The following is a 20,264-nucleotide window of genomic DNA, read 5'->3' as shown; positions in this document are numbered from 1 at the left end:
TAATTATCTATGTAAATTAATTCATGTGATTTTTAAACTTTTAACAATTACTTAAAGATCTAGGTATATTTTAAATATGAATATTGCTTATACATATTAACTACTCGTTAGATATTTGAGAACTCCTTGAAAGTTTAGTTCCAACATTCGTATTATTAATTAGCATTGCTCTTCACATTCGTTCTCCCTTAGTTATAATATCATTCCATCAAGTTCAGAATTGGAAAACTACTTGGAACAAAAGTACATTTAACAAATTTTTAATTTACACAAATATTGATTTCAATATTCAAGCATTTAGCTTTTCCATATGCTGATTATCATAATCTATATAAGTATTTAGGATTACCTTGTGTTTGTTTATTATTCAATTATCACATTCTTTTTGATGATGATATATATTAATTTTTTCATTTTGACTCGTTTCAGACATTGAAGCTACTTTAATGGTTAATATTACTGTACGTTTTGTTTCCTTTCATCAATTACTGAACTCAGGAATCGGAAATAGGAAATTATGAGCATCTAAAATTGTATCTCACACATAATCGAAATTGTAGTGAAAACTATGACACAAAGCACAGGAACTATATTATTCGCAATTTCTAATTAACACAAAATAAAGAAGGTTTTTCGTTGACAACGACTCAGACCATGCCGAAGCCCTCGCTGCCCTCACTGATGGCCAGGAGCAAAGATTTCTCGAACTGCTCATAGCTCTCGTAGTCCGGCAGGCAAAGTTGATTGAAACTGCAAGCAGAAGGTAAACCAATTAAAATATATATACATACATAGATCGAGCTGATAGATACGCACCAGGTGTGTGCCGTGGGCAGATTACCAAATGTGGGCGCTGCGGTTATTTGGAATTGTGGATTCAGCTCCTGAAACCCACCAGGCGGCAGCTGAGAACAGCCTGTGGTGAACTGCAGGAGACGGGCCATTTCAGTTTGGCTAAAATTACTAACAGCCGCCCAGAACCAGGCGAGCACACGTCGAAACTCTGCCGAGTTTCCATTGGCAATGTGATGCGACTTAAAATCGGTTATCGAGTACTCGCCAGTGCCGCACATCAGTAGCTGGAGTAATATAAGGTACTTAACATAATTATATTCATATACATTTCGGAGATTCTGTTTAACTCGCCTCCAATTCGTTTTCGTCGAAAATGCTTAGCAAATTGTCGGGTATGATTGCATTGAGACCCTTAAGAAAGCTGTCGACTTCATCTTTGACGCTATTGCAAAGTCGCTGCTGTGCCAAAGCATCTAGATATTGATTTTTGGTTGCATTGGTAACGCGTGTCTTGGCACCATTTGGAATGAGTTCTATGGACTTGATTAGTTGACCGCTGGTGTCATACACATCCTCTACGAAATACAGCTCCAGTGTGTCAGTGCCATCCAAGTCCGTATCGAGAATGTACTTAATTTTCGACAAATATAAATCTGGATCATCCTGCTCGAAGTACTGAAATACGAGACACAATATAACTTTTAGGACAAGAAATGGTATACACAGATATGGAATCCCACCTTATAATGTACTCTTAGCCCAATGAGCTGGGCCAAAAAGGATCGGCTGAACCGTGCGCGCACCAATTGTCTATAGCTGCCGCCTAAAGCACTCTCGAACAGACATTTGCCCACAATTTTGCCCGCAAACTCAAAATACTTGAGTTTCAGATGTGAGGGCCGCGTCGGATTCGGATGCACCAGGGCCTGGTGCTTCTCGTGAAACGTACAAAAGAGCCCACTTCTCGAATCGAAGAGAGCGCTGCAAACCAATTCGAACCATTCGCGCCGCAGGCCACCCCAGTCGATACCTTGCTCCCCCTGGAAGGTGACTTCGAAATTGCCACACCAATCTGAAACGCTAAATCCTTTGGTGGCCTTCATACTGCTTTCGAGGATCTTTTCGCGATTTACTTTGAGGGCCATCTTCTCGTGGTAGTAACTGGCATGAAATTTGCGCACTTCGTGATAGAAGAAATCCTGTTTGTCCTTAAACGTCTCTGAGCCACCAATGTTTTTCAGCAGAAAATGTGTGAAGGTTGCAGCGATAATGTTGCGGTCCTTCGAGGCAAGTTCAATGCGTGGCTGAGCTCCATCGTCTATAATGAAAACTGGCCCATGCAGCTGCGTTACCAGCTGGGGCAGAAAATGGAACTTGGTCGACGGACACAGCCGAAAGGTGGCAATACGTTTCGGTATGAACTTCAAAATCATTTCCTTAATCGTCACCTGAAAGATCAACGAGTTCTGAGCCTCAACATTTCGCACAAATAACGTGAGCCTTATGTACACCACTACTCACCTGCTTCGGCCCCACATAGCACATCACCTTCCGCGGTTTGCTCTTTGTTGTTCCATAAATACTCAGCAGCTTCGCCTCGTAGCAAATATTGTGCTTTCGGGATGCAATATTTTTATGAACGAGTGTTGTGTCGCTACCTTGAAGAACCAAAGTACAAAAATGCTAGAAACTAATAGTCTAAAACAGCGATCGATGTGTAAGATTATCAAATCTTGAGTAAACTACTTGAAATATCAAATAAGTATCTAAGATATTTAGTAAGACCATTTCATCAGATCCGCATATATAAGAGCAGTTTACTACAAATACATTGGATCCTACAGACTAAAATTTTTACCTCTAGACTCGAACCTATTTTTAGATTATGAAATTGACGAGATCAATATGATGTTTGGGTGAGTGTACGGTGGGACGTGCAGGCAGAAGGGACAGAAAAGGGTAGTTCAAGTGAGATAGACACACTAATTGGAATATATATAAAATAAAAAATATTACAGGAATTTTACAATAAGTTGGTATAAGAGGATATAAGAGATAAAATGATTATATCTAAATATCAAAAATATCTTATGATAATCCAATTAATTTGATACTTACTGCTGAGCACGATTATGTCAAAGTCCCCATTGGGAAGTTGCTGATCTCGATAGCTGATGCTAGCTCTCAAGCAAATCGGCTCTGGAAAGAGAGCAGTGACTGAGACCCGCGAATTGACACTGTCGTAGCTGAAGACAATGGCGTTCTGCAGCTTTTCGACGGACACGCCGTGTAAGTCGTAAATAGCGACACGGTAACCCTGCAAAGCGATATGTTGATTAGTCTCTGAGGTGGGTTGTGAGTTAAGTGTAATGTACCTGCAACGCCTCATCGGACTGCTCGAAAATACACGCGTTGCCAAACTCGTCCCTCGGTTCAATGTGCATCAGAGTCGGTGCACTGGCGCAGCAGATTAGCGTACTAGCCGGTCGAATGAATCGTGATCTGCGTGGATCAATGGCCCCGGGCAGAAAGTTGCGTACGAAAGGCGAACCGGCTATATGACTGGCGCCGATCAGTACAGAAATGTTGTACTGGCCCGCAGTGCGAACCGTAAACTTGACTTTGGCAATGTTGGCATTATTGGGATCTGTAGATGAGCCCAGCTCACTGATTGTTACCACCTTGCGTGTGCCCTCGGTGACCTCTACGAAGAATTGGTCGGTATCACAGATGGGATACGGCTGGCCGTTGCGCTGAAAGAAGCGCACAATGAAGCACATGGTGCCGCCGACGTGGGCCGGGTCTTTCCAGTCCCACTGAACCCTGCAGTTGGCGGGCAGAAGATACTTTCCGGTTACATACTGCAGAAGCGAGTGGCGCGCCTCGGGCGCCAGAGAAGGCTGTGTCATCGCGGCGAGTGTGACCAGACCGGCAACGGAAACTGAGACCACGAGCATGCCGCCCCATGTCCAGGCGTCCTGATGTTGACTTGACTTGACCACCGTTGACCACAGCTGGGCCTTTAAAGCGTCCAGCTGTGCCTTCGATGTGGGCAGCCCTTGACGGGCAGTCGACCACAGTTGCCAATCCTTGCCGAGTATCTTACTGGCACGCGAATCTTCGAGCCAGTACACGTCCTCTAACGAGGCCACCTCAACAGCCAGCAGACGCTGGTAATGATGCTGCATACGATATTCCCGTAGCCATTCGCGCAAGATCAACTTCTGCTGTAGGTGGAGGGCAGCGCGTTGTAAGCGCTGTTCGTCCCCCGGCGGCAGCTCGGGCAGATGCTCCGGATCGCCAGAGCTTGATAACGACGAGATTCCTACGCGGAAGACACGACGGAAGTGGAAGGGAAAGCAGAAAAAGAAACAGAACAAACGGAAACGGAGAATAAATATTTAGTTACACGTAGCAAATATTAATTAAATATAACAAACTTTTCGCGTCAAGCCTAATTGAGTTAAATGGTCATAGTTTGTGAGAAATACGAAAGTTTTGCGATATCGACGTTCGACGTTCGACATCGAAAGTGGCAGCGTCATCAGGACACGTTCATTGTGTACTCACAATACAACAAAAATCAACTTAATTGCGTTTCCAATTACAAGCGTACTTATTTAGTCAGGCAACTGCGGCATTGCCGCTCTGCAGAAACTTTGACCACCTTGCCAATCAATTATATTTCAATTTTCGTGAATAACCTGCGAACCAAATCGAGCTGACGGAACTTAAGTTCACAGGCAACGCGTGTGCCAAAACACAAAATATTTATGTACGACCCGACTATATATATATATATATATATATATATATATATATATATATATATATATATATACATATATATATATATACCTTGTCAGTCCTTGTTTACCCTCCAAATAATACCTTCTGTGCATTGTCACCCATTTAGTGATTTCGATAATATACTTATTGTTCGTAGAAATATTTGAGCATTGAGGTCTTTTTATAGTAAGCAATCATCATTATTAATAGGTAACCCCACTTAATATTATATATTTAGGTATTTGAAAAGTATCACTCTAAAAAGTACAGAAAGCAGAGAAACATTCGGGTGGAGAGATAGAGAGGCAGGGACAAACAGAGAGAGAGAGACAGAGACACACTGCTTAACAAAACTTAATAAAATTTAGTAAGAAAAACTCTGAATAATCAGAGCCAACAATGGCAGTAGAGTTTGTTTGCTGTTTTTCAGCAAAAATATATATATTTATTCAATATTTGACCCGAAATATTCCTTTCCCAACCTGACCATTGACATTAAGGAGGAAAAGCCATAGGCCCTTTTCAAGGCGCAAATGAGTAAAATACAACGCTAATCTACATGCAATCTAACGTTAGCCAGAGAGCCACGAAAATAACGTTATTGACTATTACTAAAAATACGTACATACGAACGGAAAGAAGTAGGCTTGCGTGCATGACACTTGGCAACTATTTTATTTCTTTACCAATTTCTTACACTCGCTGCTCGTACGGCGGAGAACTTCTGATGTCCTTATATTTGTTTGCTTAGTTCGTGCGAAACGAACAACTTCCGTTTGATTCTGATTCGCTGATTCTATAACCAGCATTAAAATGGCGAGAAATGCACAGACCAAACAATGAAAGGCAACTTTTAGTTTTGAAATTTTTTGTTGATATCTAGATATACACATATTCATACATACTTCGAAATTTCATTAATTTTTTATGGTTTTCGATTATCATATTTGAGTTGCAATTCAATAATACAATTTACGATGCACATGGAACAAACCCATTCCTGCCATTATTTTGTCCCACTTAACCCAGTAATTAAGTGAAAGGCTTAAATGTTTATCGGTTATCGGTTATCAGTTTCCATGCACTGTTAATGCGAGTTGCTAATATGCTGTAAGTTTTGTGGACTCACCAATCTCATACGTCAAACACAATTTAAGTATGCCGCGGGGCAAACTCTTTTTTATGGCTCTGCTAGATGGCCAAGACACTTGCATATTATAGATCAAAAGCGCCATATCACAATTACCGCTAAGCCGATCCACAAGCCCCTTAAATTTGACGCAGGCATGGAGTAATATCAATTCATTACCAAGCACTGCATCCTCGGGCGGCAACGGGTACTGAGCCATAAGAGTAATGATATCTTGTGGGTACTTTAATAACTTTCAAAATTTTGACGGAACTCCCAAAGGCGACTACGAAAAAGTACTTTCAACTCAATTTCGTGCTATCAACAATTTAATAACAGTTTCAGACCAGAATGCTCCCGTCTACATTAAACTTAAGAATGAATATGTTGCCTAGCAGACACAGATTTCCGTTTTAATCTATTGTATAAAACAATCGCCTCTTCTACCCATACATTAGTTGATCAATTAATTTCAAATAAGGCGGTTCTATAATATAGTGGGAACGATGTTATTTTATAGTTTTGTAAATATTCAAGTGTTTCTGCATTCAATTAGAATAATTCTATTATTTCAAAACTCCGAATTAAAATAATAGGGTTATTAGAAATATATCAAAAATATCTATATATCGATATAATTTCACCAAAAATATATTTGTAGCGGAATATTTTCTGCCCAAATATCGAATATTTTTGCGATAATATCGAATATATTGCGAATGTAAAAAAATTTAATATGGTGAAAACGTAATATTTATTCTGACTTTAATAATGTAACAGCCAAATGTAATTTGTGCTTTAAAGTAATAAAAACAAGTGTTAACACATCAAATATGGTGTCGCGTATGAAAAACAAACACTATAATACTTTTGAGTACCGAATACTGGAGCTTACTTCTTCTTATTATTCTAATTTTTTGTGATGGATTATAAATTTATTGTGGGAAACAAGTTTCTTTTAAATCGAAAAATATCTAATTTTGTGCGAAGAACCTAGAGCAAAACTTTTTTTTCACGTGAAGAGAATACAATTCTCTTTATGACGAAATGCATTGGTATGTATTATCTTTAGTAGTATTAATATTACAGTGTGTCAAACATTGTGCACTGCAACAAAAAATATACTGCTCAATTTTAATTTTTTTATTTTCTATAGAAAACAAATAAGGACTAAGTAAATTAGTATAACCAAGTTCTTACATTTACGTTTTCCCGACCTTTTTATTATACCCTGAACCTATTTTCAATGGTTGTGTTAAATGTATGTAACAAGCAGAAGGAGGCGTGGCAGACCCCATAAAGTATATATTCTTGATCAGCTGAGTCGATTTAGCTCTGTCCGTCTGTCCGCCCGTGTGTCCGTACAAGCAAGCCGATCTCAGAAGATATAAGAGCTACAAAGCTGAAATTTTGCGCAGTACGAATTTATGATATTTTTTTACGATACTAACCCGATATCTTTTTTATCGAGAATAATCGACAAATTGATTTCGTTTTTTCAGCCTAATTTTAAGACCTGGAGACTTCGGATTCATTTTATATATGTATATACATATATTTAATGGATACGAATATTTTTTAATTTACAGATTTTGTATACCACTCTCCTTTCGTCGACAATTTCAAAGAAAAACGAATAGACCCATTTAAACATTATGATTACGTTCTGAAACAATAAGATTATTCAACAAACAAATTCGCATATTTCCCATACTGCAGCGCAGTCCAAGTGAAGTCGCTGCCTACTGCGCAGTTAGCAGAGCGTGGTCTTATGCGTGTGTGTGGATGCATGTGTATGCATGTGTGCATAAAAGAAGTGCAGAATGCTTCGAATATCAGCTTGGATGGTTCAGGGTATCTCCTAGTCGAGCAGCCTCGACTCTACCTTCTTACTTGTTACGAATGGGTTTTTTTTTCTAAAGTGAAAAGCAATTAGACTGGTCCACAAGGACATCGTCTGTGTGGATGTATGCATGTGTAAACAAATATTATAAATGTTGCAACATTTATGTTGACGAAACAAAAACATGAATAATTTGCGTATTAAATTTTAAATGACAAGCACTCTCCACTTGCCGTCGGGGCACCTTCCACACTTGCCTCAAGTAGCGCCATAAGTGTAGGTGCAGCTTTGGCTGCTCGGCAGCAGCCTCTGCAAATGGCGAATGCCCAAGGTTGGACCACAAATGAGAAGGTACCCGCAATTCTCGAGCACTTCTCTATTAAAAAGTAATGTGTGGATTATATAGAAGAGATTTATCATAAGTAGTGACGACCTAACATAAGGTTACTGAGCCGAAAATCTATGAGAATAATAAATACAGTCGTACAGTATAAGGGCACAAATTTCGTTTGAAAGCTTGAGAATATGTATGTCTTATGTATGTATGTCTAGAAATAGAATATTACTAAATCATAATATTTACCTATTTCTCTGATTTATATATATATATATATATATATATATATATATATATAGATTATAAACATCTTCGGTCTGGACTACATTAATCCAATCTCCATAAAAGACATCTAAGGATGCTCAATATATAAGGATTCTTATTAATCACTATATAATCGAATTCGATTTGCACAACGCACAGGAGGTGTGGATATACACATTTCATAAATCATTATTATTACCATCGTAATAGTAAAATTTAAACTTTCTAGCTCAAGAACTGTAATACACACATTCCAAATATCAACTCTCTATTACTTCAACCATGGTTCCTAAGATATCGGAAAATGATATTTCAATACACGTGTGAAGACTCAAAATATAAAGGCTTTTGCTTCAAAAGCGGCGACTTGATTTACATCCAGACAAACAGACGCACAGAGAGACACTGCACAAAACCAATACAGTCAAATCATTTTCGTGAATGTGTGTAAAAGTAACCTTAAATTATTGAGAGCTGGGCTTTGACAGATACTCAATAATTATTTTTCTATAGTACAACCAAATATTCACGTCTACTCATGTGTCCATGCATATGTGCATGTGTATGTATCTTGAAGTCGGCATTACCCATTATAGCACTCTTACTTGTTCTCAGATACGCTTGCAAAATTTCTTTTAGTAAGCCACAAATTCTTACCTTTCGAAAACTTTTTCTAAATATAATCCAAATTCCCTCGTTTGACCGTTGTTGGAATTATTCTTATTTTTTTGGAAACTGGATGAAGTTTAACTCGTCGGCTACTCTAAGTTTTTACAGACTGAAAACTGACAAACTTGAATAAAGAAGCATATTCGAGTGCTGAACGATATTGCGATATTTCTTATTGCGTCACATTTTTTCTCGGATGTGGTAAATCGGGAAATACTAGAAACTAATACTATACTAGCTAAAGCTATAACAATTTGATAAAAGAGTTGCTGTTAGACTTCACCTTCAAGGTCTCAATTATATTTGTTACGCCATTCTAAAATATCCTGTTATGTTCACACCATTCGATCCTAAGCTCCAAGACACCAGGACGTATTTGAGTCCACTAGAATACTACACTGGCACGACCAAATATTTAACAATTAAAAGGATATATCACCGAATATATATATGTGTATATTATGTATATTATGAATGGAATATGAAGACTTTAGCTTTTGTGACACACATATTGCACAAACCCAATATACTCTTGTTACTTAATAAAATTATACCTACATGATTCTCAGCATCGCCACATCACCGCATGAGCGAAAAGTCTACAATTTTGCTGTCAGGATGCCAAATGATTTTCATTTGTATGCAATTCTCATTTATTTGGAGGTCAGTTGTTGCATCACCACATCTCACAGCTGATTTTCCACCAGATGATGATGCTATAAACTATAGCATAGAGCAGATTTTCTTATCCTCTTTTTAAGGAAGAACGACAAAATTGCATATTCTGATTTATATAATAAAATTGCAAAAATCCCTTAAATGGAGGTCAGTGACTTACTTTCAGTTACTTTGTTCGTGAGCAACATAATTGGATTCAACCAATTGACTAATTAGGCACAGGCAACCGCTGATCACTGAATATGTTTAAATTCAATGAGATCAAATCAGAATATGCAATATGCATATTGCAAATATTTGTGCAAATAATTTGAATCTAAGTTAGTTCTATGCCAACAACTTGTGGAGAAAAAACAACTGTTAACTGCAGTTACAGAGCATTCGCTTTTACTCGTTACCCGTACGCCAAAAATAAATAGGGTCAGGGTCAAACGCGAAAACACTTGCATTAAATCGAGCTATAGCACATTTCGCATACGGCCCGTTGTTCCGCATCGCCTTGGGAATGGAAATGGGAATGGGAATGGGAATGGGAAAGGAAATGTAAATGACAGCGTTGGAGCTTTAAAGTTAACTTTTAATTTCCGCACACTCACCTGAGGAGGAGGATTGCGAGTGTCGCATTGTGGTGGCCATTGCGATGGAACTTATCTCCGATTCGGGTGACCACATTATTGTTTTTTGTTTTTTATAGATTGATTCACGTTACGGTATTATGTAATTGACTTATTGACCGTGACGTACTTAAAGTCTTCGTATTAAAATGTAATAATATTGCGTTTGTTGCATTTTGATTTCATTAAAAATATGACTTGCTACAACTTTCGAATGGAATGATTATTTAAGGCTTCGGTTTTTAAAGAGTAAACAAATTATTTAAAAATAATTATTTATTTAAAAATAATTATTTATTTAAAAACATGATATAGGACTATCTGTGCGCTCTGATAATTTACCAAAAACTTTAAATTGCATGTATAAAAACTCATATTTTATTCAATATGAACTAAAGAGACTCTCAAAAAAACAAAGCTGAATATAAATGTTAAAGTTTGTTTGTGTGGAATGAAAGAATGAAAGCAATTATTTAACATTCCATGAAACCGTAATCGATAATTGGCAACAAAAAACGGTAATACAAAGTTGTATGAATTTTCGAAAGCCACTCATGGGCTTTCTTGTCATCTTTATGTATTGCTCAAACATGAGCTTCTGGGCATCTATAGGATTTAAGATTTGGATTTGGATTTGTTAGAGCTCCAACATAAAAGATGACGAAAATTTTATCGCTTTTTGTTGCCTTTATTTATTCGCAGAAATCAGCTGGAAGTAGCATTAGTTCCAATTTCTATGATAACTATGTATATGATGCATTTTATAAATTTAAATCATTTAAAGTGTGAATATATTTATAATTTTAGAGAAAGGAAAATTGTAGTCTAGGATACCCTATTGTTATGTATATGTTTGTTGTTGGTTGAATATATTGTATTTTAAAGATCAAACCTTCAGTAAGAAAAAATCTCAAATTTTTGTAATCAAATTAAAAACAATTCTAGATAAATATGAACATGAATGAATATGAAACTGTATCAAATAAAACTTCATTTAATTACGAGGTATATTGTCATACCAATGCCCATATTGTCATACTGGGCAATGAGTACAGATTATGCAAGCACTTGCCTGTCCTGGCCCTGTATGCCGACCTAGGTCATATATTTTGTAGCAGCCGCATGAGCAGATCCTTCCACGTACTCCGCATCCTACTGCTCATCATCACCATTGATGGCGCCATTTTTTTTTTTTTTTTTTTGCTTTTATATGGCCACCTAGCCCATCTGTGTGAGTGTGAGTTGACAGTGCTTGTAATGCGAGCTGACAAAGTTTGGCTGCAGTTATAAGCACTTTCCGTGTGAGAGTGTGTGCGTGGGCCTGGTTGTGTGTGTGCCCGCCAAGTGAATCGATTTGTGTGTATGTGTGTGTGTAAATGTATGTGTGTTTACTGTCGGAATTTGTAATGAAAGTGAGCTGTTCATTTGCTTTAGGGTCGCCAAGTGGCCGACGTCTATTTAACTTTCCCCTCCCTTCTTCTTCCTGTTGCTATACTAAACATGAATGTGCCGAGACCAATAGCTACATACATACGGACGTACTTACATATACATATCTATGTACACTATGTTAAGATAATGCTGGCCTGACTTTTTAGAGGGAGCTTATTGGAATACATTTTTCTATTTGAAATGAAAATATTCCCGTTTGAAATGTTTGTTGTTTGTTGTCTGTTGGTTTTGAGGGTTTTGCTTTTATTCAAGGTACATGAGACGGAGAAAAGGCGGAACAAATTGAGTGTCTTCGAAGGAGAAAACGAAATAAGCAGTCAAAAGAGAGGATAAACTGAATAACTGAGTTGATATTCTAATTGTGAGCTGACAAATGCGAGAACAAAGAGCAGGCGAAACGAAAACGAAAACCCAAACGCAAACGCAACACAAAAGTAAAGACAAAACGCTCACGAGGGCCATGGCAATAATGATAACTAACCGCAAAGAGCGCCGCCAGCGACAGCCGTGGCAGAGCCGTCAACAGCTATGGCAAACAACATGTCAGAGCAAGATGGCAACATCATCAGCAGTAGCAGCAACAGCAGCAGCAGCAGCAGCTTCCGTCTCACGTCTAGCGTCTGGCGGCTGGCAGCTTGGCCTACATAACAAAAACAGTTGCAGCTCCATTGTTACGAGCACATCTTAGGGTTGAGAGCAAGTCACGCAGGCCTGAGAGTGCGAGAGTAGGTGAGAAGGGGAGACGAAGAGAACGACGCAATAAAGGGTCTCTTGTTTTGTTATGTGCACATGTCTTTTAGACTCCTGCTATGTTGTTCTTGTTGCTTTTCATTGCCACTCAAGTCATTTTTAACGGTTTGGCAGAGGCGCCCGCAAATCCTTTTAATTTGCTTAGCCCTCCCTCCGCATTTAGTCTGCATCCCAAGTGGCGCACTTCAATGTCTCTTACTTGGAAAAACAAGCGCAATTTCCTTTCAATTTCCTTTCCTTTCCTTTTTCCCTGGAAAGCAACAGCAAATTGCTATAACAAGCACCTAATGCAAATTTCTCCTGCTGCCTCTGTCGACCGTTGGTCAATGTTTACCAAACAATTATTTCCTCAACAACAACAAGTACAGCACCCGATTTCATTGGCTACTTTTTCTATTCAGTCTCACTTCGTAAGGCAGTTCAATGTTAACGACTTGTTCTCATGAGTTTATTGTTTTCTTCTTTCATCTACACTTTATTTGCATAATACGCCGTCTGTCTAGTCGCACAAATTAATTTGTAAATACAATATCATGAGTCACTGAGAGGCATTGAATAAAATAGATGATACAAAGAATTCAAGTTTTGTTTCTCGGCGATCGCTGATCAGTTGGGTTCCATGGTGTAATGGTTAGCACTCAGGACTCTGAATCCTGCGATCCGAGTTCAAATCTCGGTGGAACCTGGGATCAGTGTACTATATTTAGCTTTTATTATAATTTTTTTAATTTGAAATCAAAAGGACTATTTATATTTATTTAGTAATCTGCTTAATTTGTATAGTAAACACATATATTTTATATGTCGTATAGAAACCAAGCCGTACACGAAATTAAATAAATGCATTTTATTAAATTGTTCTTAAACTTCATACACGAAATTCTTTCGATTTTCGTAGAACTGATAAAAAAAAACTAATGAAATGTACATGTGTACATATAATTGTTTTTGCATCTATTAAAATATGTATGAATATGCCTTACTCAGAATGACGGCGTGCAGGGTATACAAATAAGTAAGCTTTAAATATTAATTGCCGGTGAGTATTAAATTTAAAATTTATTATATAAGTAAGTAAGTATATATTATACAGAATAAGAATAAGAATGAGAACTGTATTACTAAATAAATCAAGAATTGTTTGTATGTATGAGAAATCACAAATTTTTTATTTGGCAAGAAAAAAATGGATAAAACATTAATACAGAAAAGTTAAGCACACAACAAAAACGAAAACTGAGAAACTTGGCGCGCAATTCGATTGGTCGCAAATTCTTAATGGTTCGAGGGGCGACCCCTCTCAGCCCACTACCTACAACCCACGTGCAGCGCGAATTAGGTTAGCGCAGGAATACATTAGTTTTCACAGAATTCATTGTCATGAATTCAACATAAAGCAGTTACGAGAGATTGTCAATGGGCCGCACTCTCAGCTTTTATGAGCATATCAATATTTTGTAAGATCCATATTTATGTGCGATGATATCGCTATTAATGCCTTGTGTTATGTTTGTATACTATTATTTTATTTTATTTTTTGACTAGTAAAAAGAAATACACGATTCGCGGCGTTTTGATGCGCAACAAACCAACCAGTGAGCTCCGACGTATAACGAAAACTGTGCGTTTAAGGACATTTACGATTGATTTTATACCGAAAACACGACTGGCCACTTTCTCCGAATTCTGTATTGCCTTTGGGCATGTTATTGTTGTTGGTTTGGCTTTTGTTGCTCTGACATAGAAAACTTCGTTTTGTGAATGAGCCGAGCGGACGAAAAGCCGAGCTGTCCAGCTGCCGAGCAACCTAGCTGTGATTCGGAGTAAAAAGCTTGTCAGACCGGGGCGTTCGTATTCCAGCAGGTTGTTTTTTGTTTCGCACACTTATTAAATCAGTAACGATATGTGTGATTTTTAGCTACTCACTGTATTAAAGCCTGATTTGATTTACAAGCATTTTGTACAGATCGCCAATAATGTAATATGATTTAATTTCACACTTACAGAAACTCCTATTAAAAATTAATTATGCCACAATTTGGTCTATTTTCGTTCGAAAACCATTTTAAGATTTACCACTTTTTAAATCCGGTTAAGCTCTCTAGCATCTAACTTAGCTTCTTAAATATTTTTTATTCACATTCACAGTACCCAAAATATTGTTGAGAATTTTTTAAGAAATATTGTCTGCAGTAACATAGAGGAAACATTTCCTATAACGAATATTATATGTTATAAATACGAAGTTCTTTCTTTGCAATTTATAAATTAAGAGGATATATTGAAAATTAAGGATAATTTAAGTGAACCGATCGTTTTGACGATAGGTAAAATTTTTAATATAGAACATTGCAAACCAATCACAGAACATTCAAAACAGAGCAAATGAAAGGAAAACTAGATTTATAAATTTATAAATAAATAAAGATTGTTGAAAGTTTTTGTGTAAAACTGATCGTCAACACTTCAAAATACCTCACTAAGACAAAACTGATTATTGGCAAAATTCACAAAGTGGTTCCATGGTGTAATGGTTAGCACTCAGGACTCTGAATCCTGCGATCCGAGTTCAAATCTCGGTGGAACCTGACAGTATTTTTTTTTGGTTTGTCTTTTTTTTTTTTTTTTTTTTTTTATTTCTAGTATTGTTTACTGAAATATATTTTATACAAGTTATTTTATTTTTGTTTGCTGATTTCTTATTTACCTAAAATATATTTTTACTGTCGACTTTTTGATCAACGATCGTATTGGTTCCATGGTGTAATGGTTAGCACTCAGGACTCTGAATCCTGCGATCCGAGTTCAAATCTCGGTGGAACCTGGACTATATTAGTCTAATTTTTGTATTATTTATTTTTTATTTTAATTCACGTGGAAACACATAGCACACGTGTATAAATTCCACAATCAAATATCGTAGCACTAACTTAAACGAACACTACATAAAATAGCTCTGACGGTAAATTGACTTGCAGGGTCTTGCACTTACCCTTATCTGGGAACAGTCTCCGGTATGCAAGCCATTCGTCGGCTGTAAAGCTGGATGGATGCTCGGGTCTTGTGTAGAGATGCAGCCAGTCTGGATACGAGGACCAAATCAATAAAACAATCTTTACCAATGAAATGGTAAACATTAAACTCAACACTATTGCAATCAACACTTTCAGCGAGCCTTTTAACATAATAAACAAATACACAAGTACACCACTATTGCATGGAAGCCAATGCGTTTGTTCTCTTCCTTAGAAGTGTCCTCCAAAGCACTTGCAATTCATTTTGATTAATATTTAATACTTATACATTGGCATTCAGAGCAGCAGTGTAAGCAACGCACATAACGCAGGGCATGCAATTTCGAACTTATGTACTTTTTAATTATTATAAGAGAGCGTGTTTATCATTCTAGCAGCTTTTAATTAGTTGTTTGGCATCATATTTATGTTTTGAAACACAAAAACGAGAAACGGCAAAGAACACAACAGACTTGTATTTTTGTGTGTGCGTGTTTGCGTTTTTGCTGAACAGCTGATGCACAAGGCTACCAGAAAAGCAAGCACAGCAGTCTGGCATCCCTGTTAGCCGATACAACAACCACTTGAGTCAACATAAGCTTTAATTTTGCATGAATTTGGTATTAGGTCAGTAAGATTTTGTGAACTAAATTAACTGAGTTGACTGATCTTTACAGATATTTTGTTATAAAAGACAATAAATAATAATTAAAAAAAAAAAAAAAAAAAAAGAAAAGCCATACCGTCAGGTTCCACCGAGATTTGAACTCGGATCGCAGGATTCAGAGTCCTGAGTGCTAACCATTACACCATGGAACCACATGCCGGCCCAATGAAAAATCACGTATAAGATGTGCGTTTTCTTTGTAAGCTCAAGTTCACAACCATTTAGAAATGCAACATTTTATATACAAATAAAAATTGAAAGATCTCAGCAAAAGAAAATTGTTTTCCTCTATATTTAAATATACACTTATATTTTGTTTAAATAATAAAATAAAAAAGACAGTTCGTGTCAGGTTCCACCGAGATTTGAACTCGGATCGCAGGATTCAGAGTCCTGAGTGCTAACCATTACACCATGGAACCACCTACATTTCTCATGTCAAGTGTTGTATAGTATTTAACTTATCACAACATTGCCATTAAAGCTGTTCAATAAGTGATGCATGCATAGAAGCTGCTTTGTACGACACTCATCAATCTCAAAAATGCTCAATAAATTCAGAACAATAAAATGGTTAACACTGCGTTTTTTTTTTAATTTTTTTTTTTTTTTTTTGTTGCGTAATTGTTTATTACTAAAACCTAAATAAATTTTTCAGCTCGTGTATTTTCCGTGTCTATTATTAACAATCGGGGTGAAGGCCAGTTATCAGTTGGATGGGGTCACCTAACCGTAGTAAGCGTATGGAGCCGCATAGCCCGAGTAGGCGGAGTAGGCATAGGGACTGGCACCATAGTAAAACTGAGGAGCAGGCTCTGGGCTGGCCACTGGAACTGGTGCAGGAGCAGCACGGGCAACAGGCGCTGGCACAGCCATGGAAACGGCAAACAGAGCGGCGAAGAGGACAACGAACTATGAAAAAGCATATATTAGATATAGTTTCTGTAATTTTTCGTATATTAACTCACTAGCTTCATCATTTTGACGGATGTTTTTTGGTTGAAGAGACAATTGGGATGTTTTAATATCAATTGCAGAATGAGTTTTGATGCCTTCTGGTCGGGCGCAGTCTCTATTTATACTCGAAACAGATTCTCATGACTTATTTATGAAGAATAAGCGAATCGACATCACATCATCATTTTGCTCATTCTCATTTTGCGTATTTATTTCACTTTTATTTGGCACACATTATTCTTAAAGAGTTGTTAATAGTTTTGTCAGCAATCAAAGTGGCTTTGCATTCTAATGCCTTCTTATCGCGCACTCATGTTTCGGGAACAATAGGTAAGTCCGTACTAGAATATATAAATAACCATATACATATACATATACATATACATACATACATCTGTCTAATGTATGCAATAAGCTCAACTTCTGACGCTGACCTTGAAAGTGATTGGTACTTTGTTTTGATTCTGTGGCTCGCCAAACATATATTTGAAATGCATCTTGAATACCAATTGACATTTCTTTGGAGGAGGCTTTTAGCGCAGCTCTGACCACATTCGCCAGCAATTAACGTGATAAATGATTAAGCGATTTGAATAAAATTTCCAAATGACCACAGAAGCTAAATTTGTTCCTTTCTGAATAATAATTGCGGACTTTGCCCCAAAATAACAGATCTATGCAGATTCAAAGTTCGATAAGTATTTACATACATCTGATAGAAGCAACGTATACAGACTTATCATTGATTGTTAATGGCCCTCATTTTTGATTTAGGTCAATAATTCTTGCTGCCTTCTTCCTTAGACTCATAAGTCCTTAGATCTCACTGTAATTTTAACCTTAATCTGTACCTAAGTGATAAACAAAAGTAGGTTACATTAGTTGAAAGTTATATAAAATATATGTAAAGAAATACAGGTGTATGAGTTTATCTATAATTTATTATATGTTGTTGTAACTTTTTTAGTGTTATATTACTGAAAGAAGTATAAGTTTTTTATACCATGAACTCCTTTTCAATGGGAAATCAGGATATAATGGTTTTGTCAAATGCTTTAACAGGCAGAAGGAGGCTTGGCAGACCCTATAAAGCATATACAGATATACTTGATCATGACAAGCTTAGCCCTGTCCGTCTGTCCGTCCGTATGTCTGAACTCGTATTACTCAGAAGATGTAAAAGCTAGAGACTACATTGTTTTTCTATGTCCATGAATATCACGCTCATATCGCAGAAAATCGATAACTTCCATTATTTGGTTATCGGTTAAATTAGTTATGAAATTATATTTCCAACACCTTTAGAGCTAAAATCGAAAAAATTTAAATATAGATTCATATGTATTTTATAGAGTTTCGATTTTTGTTATTCACGACTACATGCATACATACATGTGTGTATGAAAAACAGTCTGTCCATGACATAGGCAAAATGTTACGAGCCTAAATAAAGCGATTTAAGTGAGTTGGCGAAATTCGTTAATTGCACATTTGAGTGATATATAAGCGGATTAAAGAGTTATTTTTTTGTTTAAAAAAATATATTTTTGTTTGCTGTTATTATTTACTTTGTTTTCTTTTTAACTAAGAATTCTGAAATATACTCAAAAGACGATAAATAATATACCCTTGCAAAAATTTGGGGTCGGCGTCAGTTTGCTCTCGCGACGTAACTTCACGTTGAATATATTCAAAATATAAAGAAAAGAACACCAGAATACATGCTTATATAGTATTATCTTTAAATCCCTAAAATCTGGTCATTAATCAATATACACATATAAACATTTCCTCCAAGTCTGGCCTAGAACTACGAATTAATGTATATTGCAATGTTGAATGTTGTTATATAGTCTTCGAACTTAAAATAAATGTTAGGCACTTAAAACATAATCTATACTAAGTTTATATATACTAAAGTAAACAATAGTTAATAAACAGTAATATTAACTATATAGTCTCTGCATTTTTCTGTTAAGCGAAGTAGAATTAAGCGACTCTGTTTCTCCCTTTGCAAGGGTATTCTCGAATTGAAAGAGGGCGATCATATAGGTGCCTTGGTAGATGACATTTATAGGGGTAAAGCTCACCGCCTCGATGACGTCCCCAACCGGGAAAGGAGTGACGCGAATGGAATGCCAAATTGAAATATAGGTAGCGTTTTATTCCAGAATATAAAAGCCTGCATTCATGCACATAAGCGCCACAGTTGACTTTTGTGCGCTCCAAGAAGATAGTTGTCTTTCACCATGTTGAAGCTGGTAAGGACTTTTAATGGGATGGATATTAAGAGTTCTATATATTCTATATTCTAGGTTTTCCTGCTGCTCGCTGCTCTGCTCGCTTTGGCTGTGGCTGTACCTGCACCAGGGCCGAATCCTAAGCCTAGCCCACAATTTGTTTATTCAGCAGGCTATCCAGCTGTCGCCTATGCATCCCCTTATGTTTATTATGGCTAGCATGCCCTTCTTCAAAATGGACATAAAAGACAATAAAGATTTTGCAATTTAAATGAACTTAACAGTGTTTGAATAAAGAAGGATTGATTAAACGACAGCGAAGTCAGCAACCGTAAAATTGCATTAGTTGGCTCAACAACCATCATGCGCCATATAAGCACCATTTACCTAGTACCATAGTGTAATCCGTAAGGCAAGACAATTTTATAGTAAGCAAGGCAATAGGACTTGCGAATATATTTATTATTTGGCAATTGACTACTATAGAATACTTTTTTAGACAACCGAGGTCACAGATTACACGAAATTCCATTTAAACTTATCAATATGATAATCAATTTTGACACACCGCCAGAGTGAAGACATCATGTCTTCATGTCTAGTTTACAAACAACTAGAAACGCAAGCATTTCTAAAGTGATACTAGTCAATTTATCAACCACCAGACTTTTCTAATGCATGTACCTTATCATGCTGAAGGCGTATAATGCTCTCATTATATTGAAATCAAGTATATTACGATGCAGCTAGATAATAATTTAATAGAAGGCAGAAGAAGTGTTCACAGATTATTATTAGAAATTATTTTATTTACAACGTATCGACAGGAACAATTTGTTTTATTTAAATGATTGGACAAAAAAATCACTTCTTTAGCTGCCAAAAAGTATGCAATGATATATATTTTCTATCGACTCGTTTGAGTTCACTTCTGGCAAAGCTTAAACGCCATCTACTGGAAAATATTTCAACTTATTCATATTTACCATTATAATACGTTATAGGATCTCAAACTTGGTGTTATACAATTATTGGTGAGTTTTAACCTTACACACACTGACACTGT

General features: G+C 36.7%; 3 protein-coding genes and 5 non-coding genes across 16 annotated transcripts; 4 read left to right on the top strand and 4 right to left on the bottom strand.

Annotated features, from left to right (window-relative positions):
- Positions 1 to 389: 389 nt before the first annotated feature.
- LOC108611860 (apoptosis-resistant E3 ubiquitin protein ligase 1) lies at positions 390 to 15,846 on the bottom strand. 9 transcript variants are annotated; one of them, XM_089464925.1, is made up of 9 exons: positions 13,914 to 14,697; positions 10,101 to 10,325; positions 3,171 to 4,120; positions 2,914 to 3,112; positions 2,317 to 2,453; positions 1,536 to 2,261; positions 1,147 to 1,470; positions 817 to 1,079; positions 390 to 750 (listed from the first exon to the last, which is right to left on the bottom strand). In XM_089464925.1, the coding sequence occupies exons 2-9, from the start codon at positions 10,174 to 10,176 to the stop codon at positions 648 to 650; spliced, it is 2,778 nt and encodes a 925-aa protein (XP_089321051.1). In that variant the 5' UTR covers positions 10,177 to 10,325; positions 13,914 to 14,697; the 3' UTR covers positions 390 to 647. The 9 variants fall into 9 exon arrangements, with proteins under 9 accessions (XP_089321051.1, XP_017860170.1, XP_089321050.1 ...); XM_018004681.2 differs by lacking the exon at positions 13,914 to 14,697 and adding an exon at positions 11,191 to 13,907; XM_089464924.1 differs by lacking the exon at positions 13,914 to 14,697 and adding an exon at positions 13,633 to 13,907.
- TRNAQ-CUG (transfer RNA glutamine (anticodon CUG)) lies at positions 12,934 to 13,005 on the top strand. The gene has a single exon. It is a non-coding gene; the product is annotated as a tRNA-Gln (tRNA).
- Positions 14,837 to 14,908, top strand: TRNAQ-CUG (transfer RNA glutamine (anticodon CUG)). The gene has a single exon. It is a non-coding gene; the product is annotated as a tRNA-Gln (tRNA).
- On the top strand, positions 15,073 to 15,144 carry TRNAQ-CUG (transfer RNA glutamine (anticodon CUG)). The gene has a single exon. It is a non-coding gene; the product is annotated as a tRNA-Gln (tRNA).
- Positions 15,847 to 16,081: 235 nt separating the features above from the next.
- Positions 16,082 to 16,153, bottom strand: TRNAQ-CUG (transfer RNA glutamine (anticodon CUG)). Its single transcript has one exon. It is a non-coding gene; the product is annotated as a tRNA-Gln (tRNA).
- Positions 16,154 to 16,351: 198 nt separating this feature from the next.
- TRNAQ-CUG (transfer RNA glutamine (anticodon CUG)) lies at positions 16,352 to 16,423 on the bottom strand. The gene has a single exon. It is a non-coding gene; the product is annotated as a tRNA-Gln (tRNA).
- Positions 16,424 to 16,575: 152 nt separating this feature from the next.
- Nplp4 (Neuropeptide-like precursor 4) lies at positions 16,576 to 17,122 on the bottom strand. Its single transcript, XM_018001545.2, has 2 exons — positions 16,970 to 17,122; positions 16,576 to 16,913 (listed from the first exon to the last, which is right to left on the bottom strand). The coding sequence occupies exons 1-2, from the start codon at positions 16,979 to 16,981 to the stop codon at positions 16,728 to 16,730; spliced, it is 198 nt and encodes a 65-aa protein (XP_017857034.1). The 5' UTR covers positions 16,982 to 17,122; the 3' UTR covers positions 16,576 to 16,727.
- Positions 17,123 to 19,064: 1,942 nt separating this feature from the next.
- LOC108611722 (uncharacterized) lies at positions 19,065 to 19,474 on the top strand. The gene is made up of 2 exons (XM_018004498.2): positions 19,065 to 19,219; positions 19,274 to 19,474. The coding sequence occupies exons 1-2, from the start codon at positions 19,208 to 19,210 to the stop codon at positions 19,415 to 19,417; spliced, it is 156 nt and encodes a 51-aa protein (XP_017859987.1). The 5' UTR covers positions 19,065 to 19,207; the 3' UTR covers positions 19,418 to 19,474.
- The last annotated feature ends 790 nt before the right edge of the window (positions 19,475 to 20,264 follow it).

Source organism: Drosophila arizonae, chromosome 3 (assembly GCF_054131065.1).
Source record: "Drosophila arizonae isolate 15081-1271.41 chromosome 3, UAZ_ARI_1.0, whole genome shotgun sequence".
Classification (NCBI taxonomy): Eukaryota; Metazoa; Arthropoda; class Insecta; order Diptera; family Drosophilidae; genus Drosophila; species Drosophila arizonae.
Note: the sequence above shows the minus strand (reverse complement) of the source record. Positions and strands in the feature narration are given on the sequence as shown.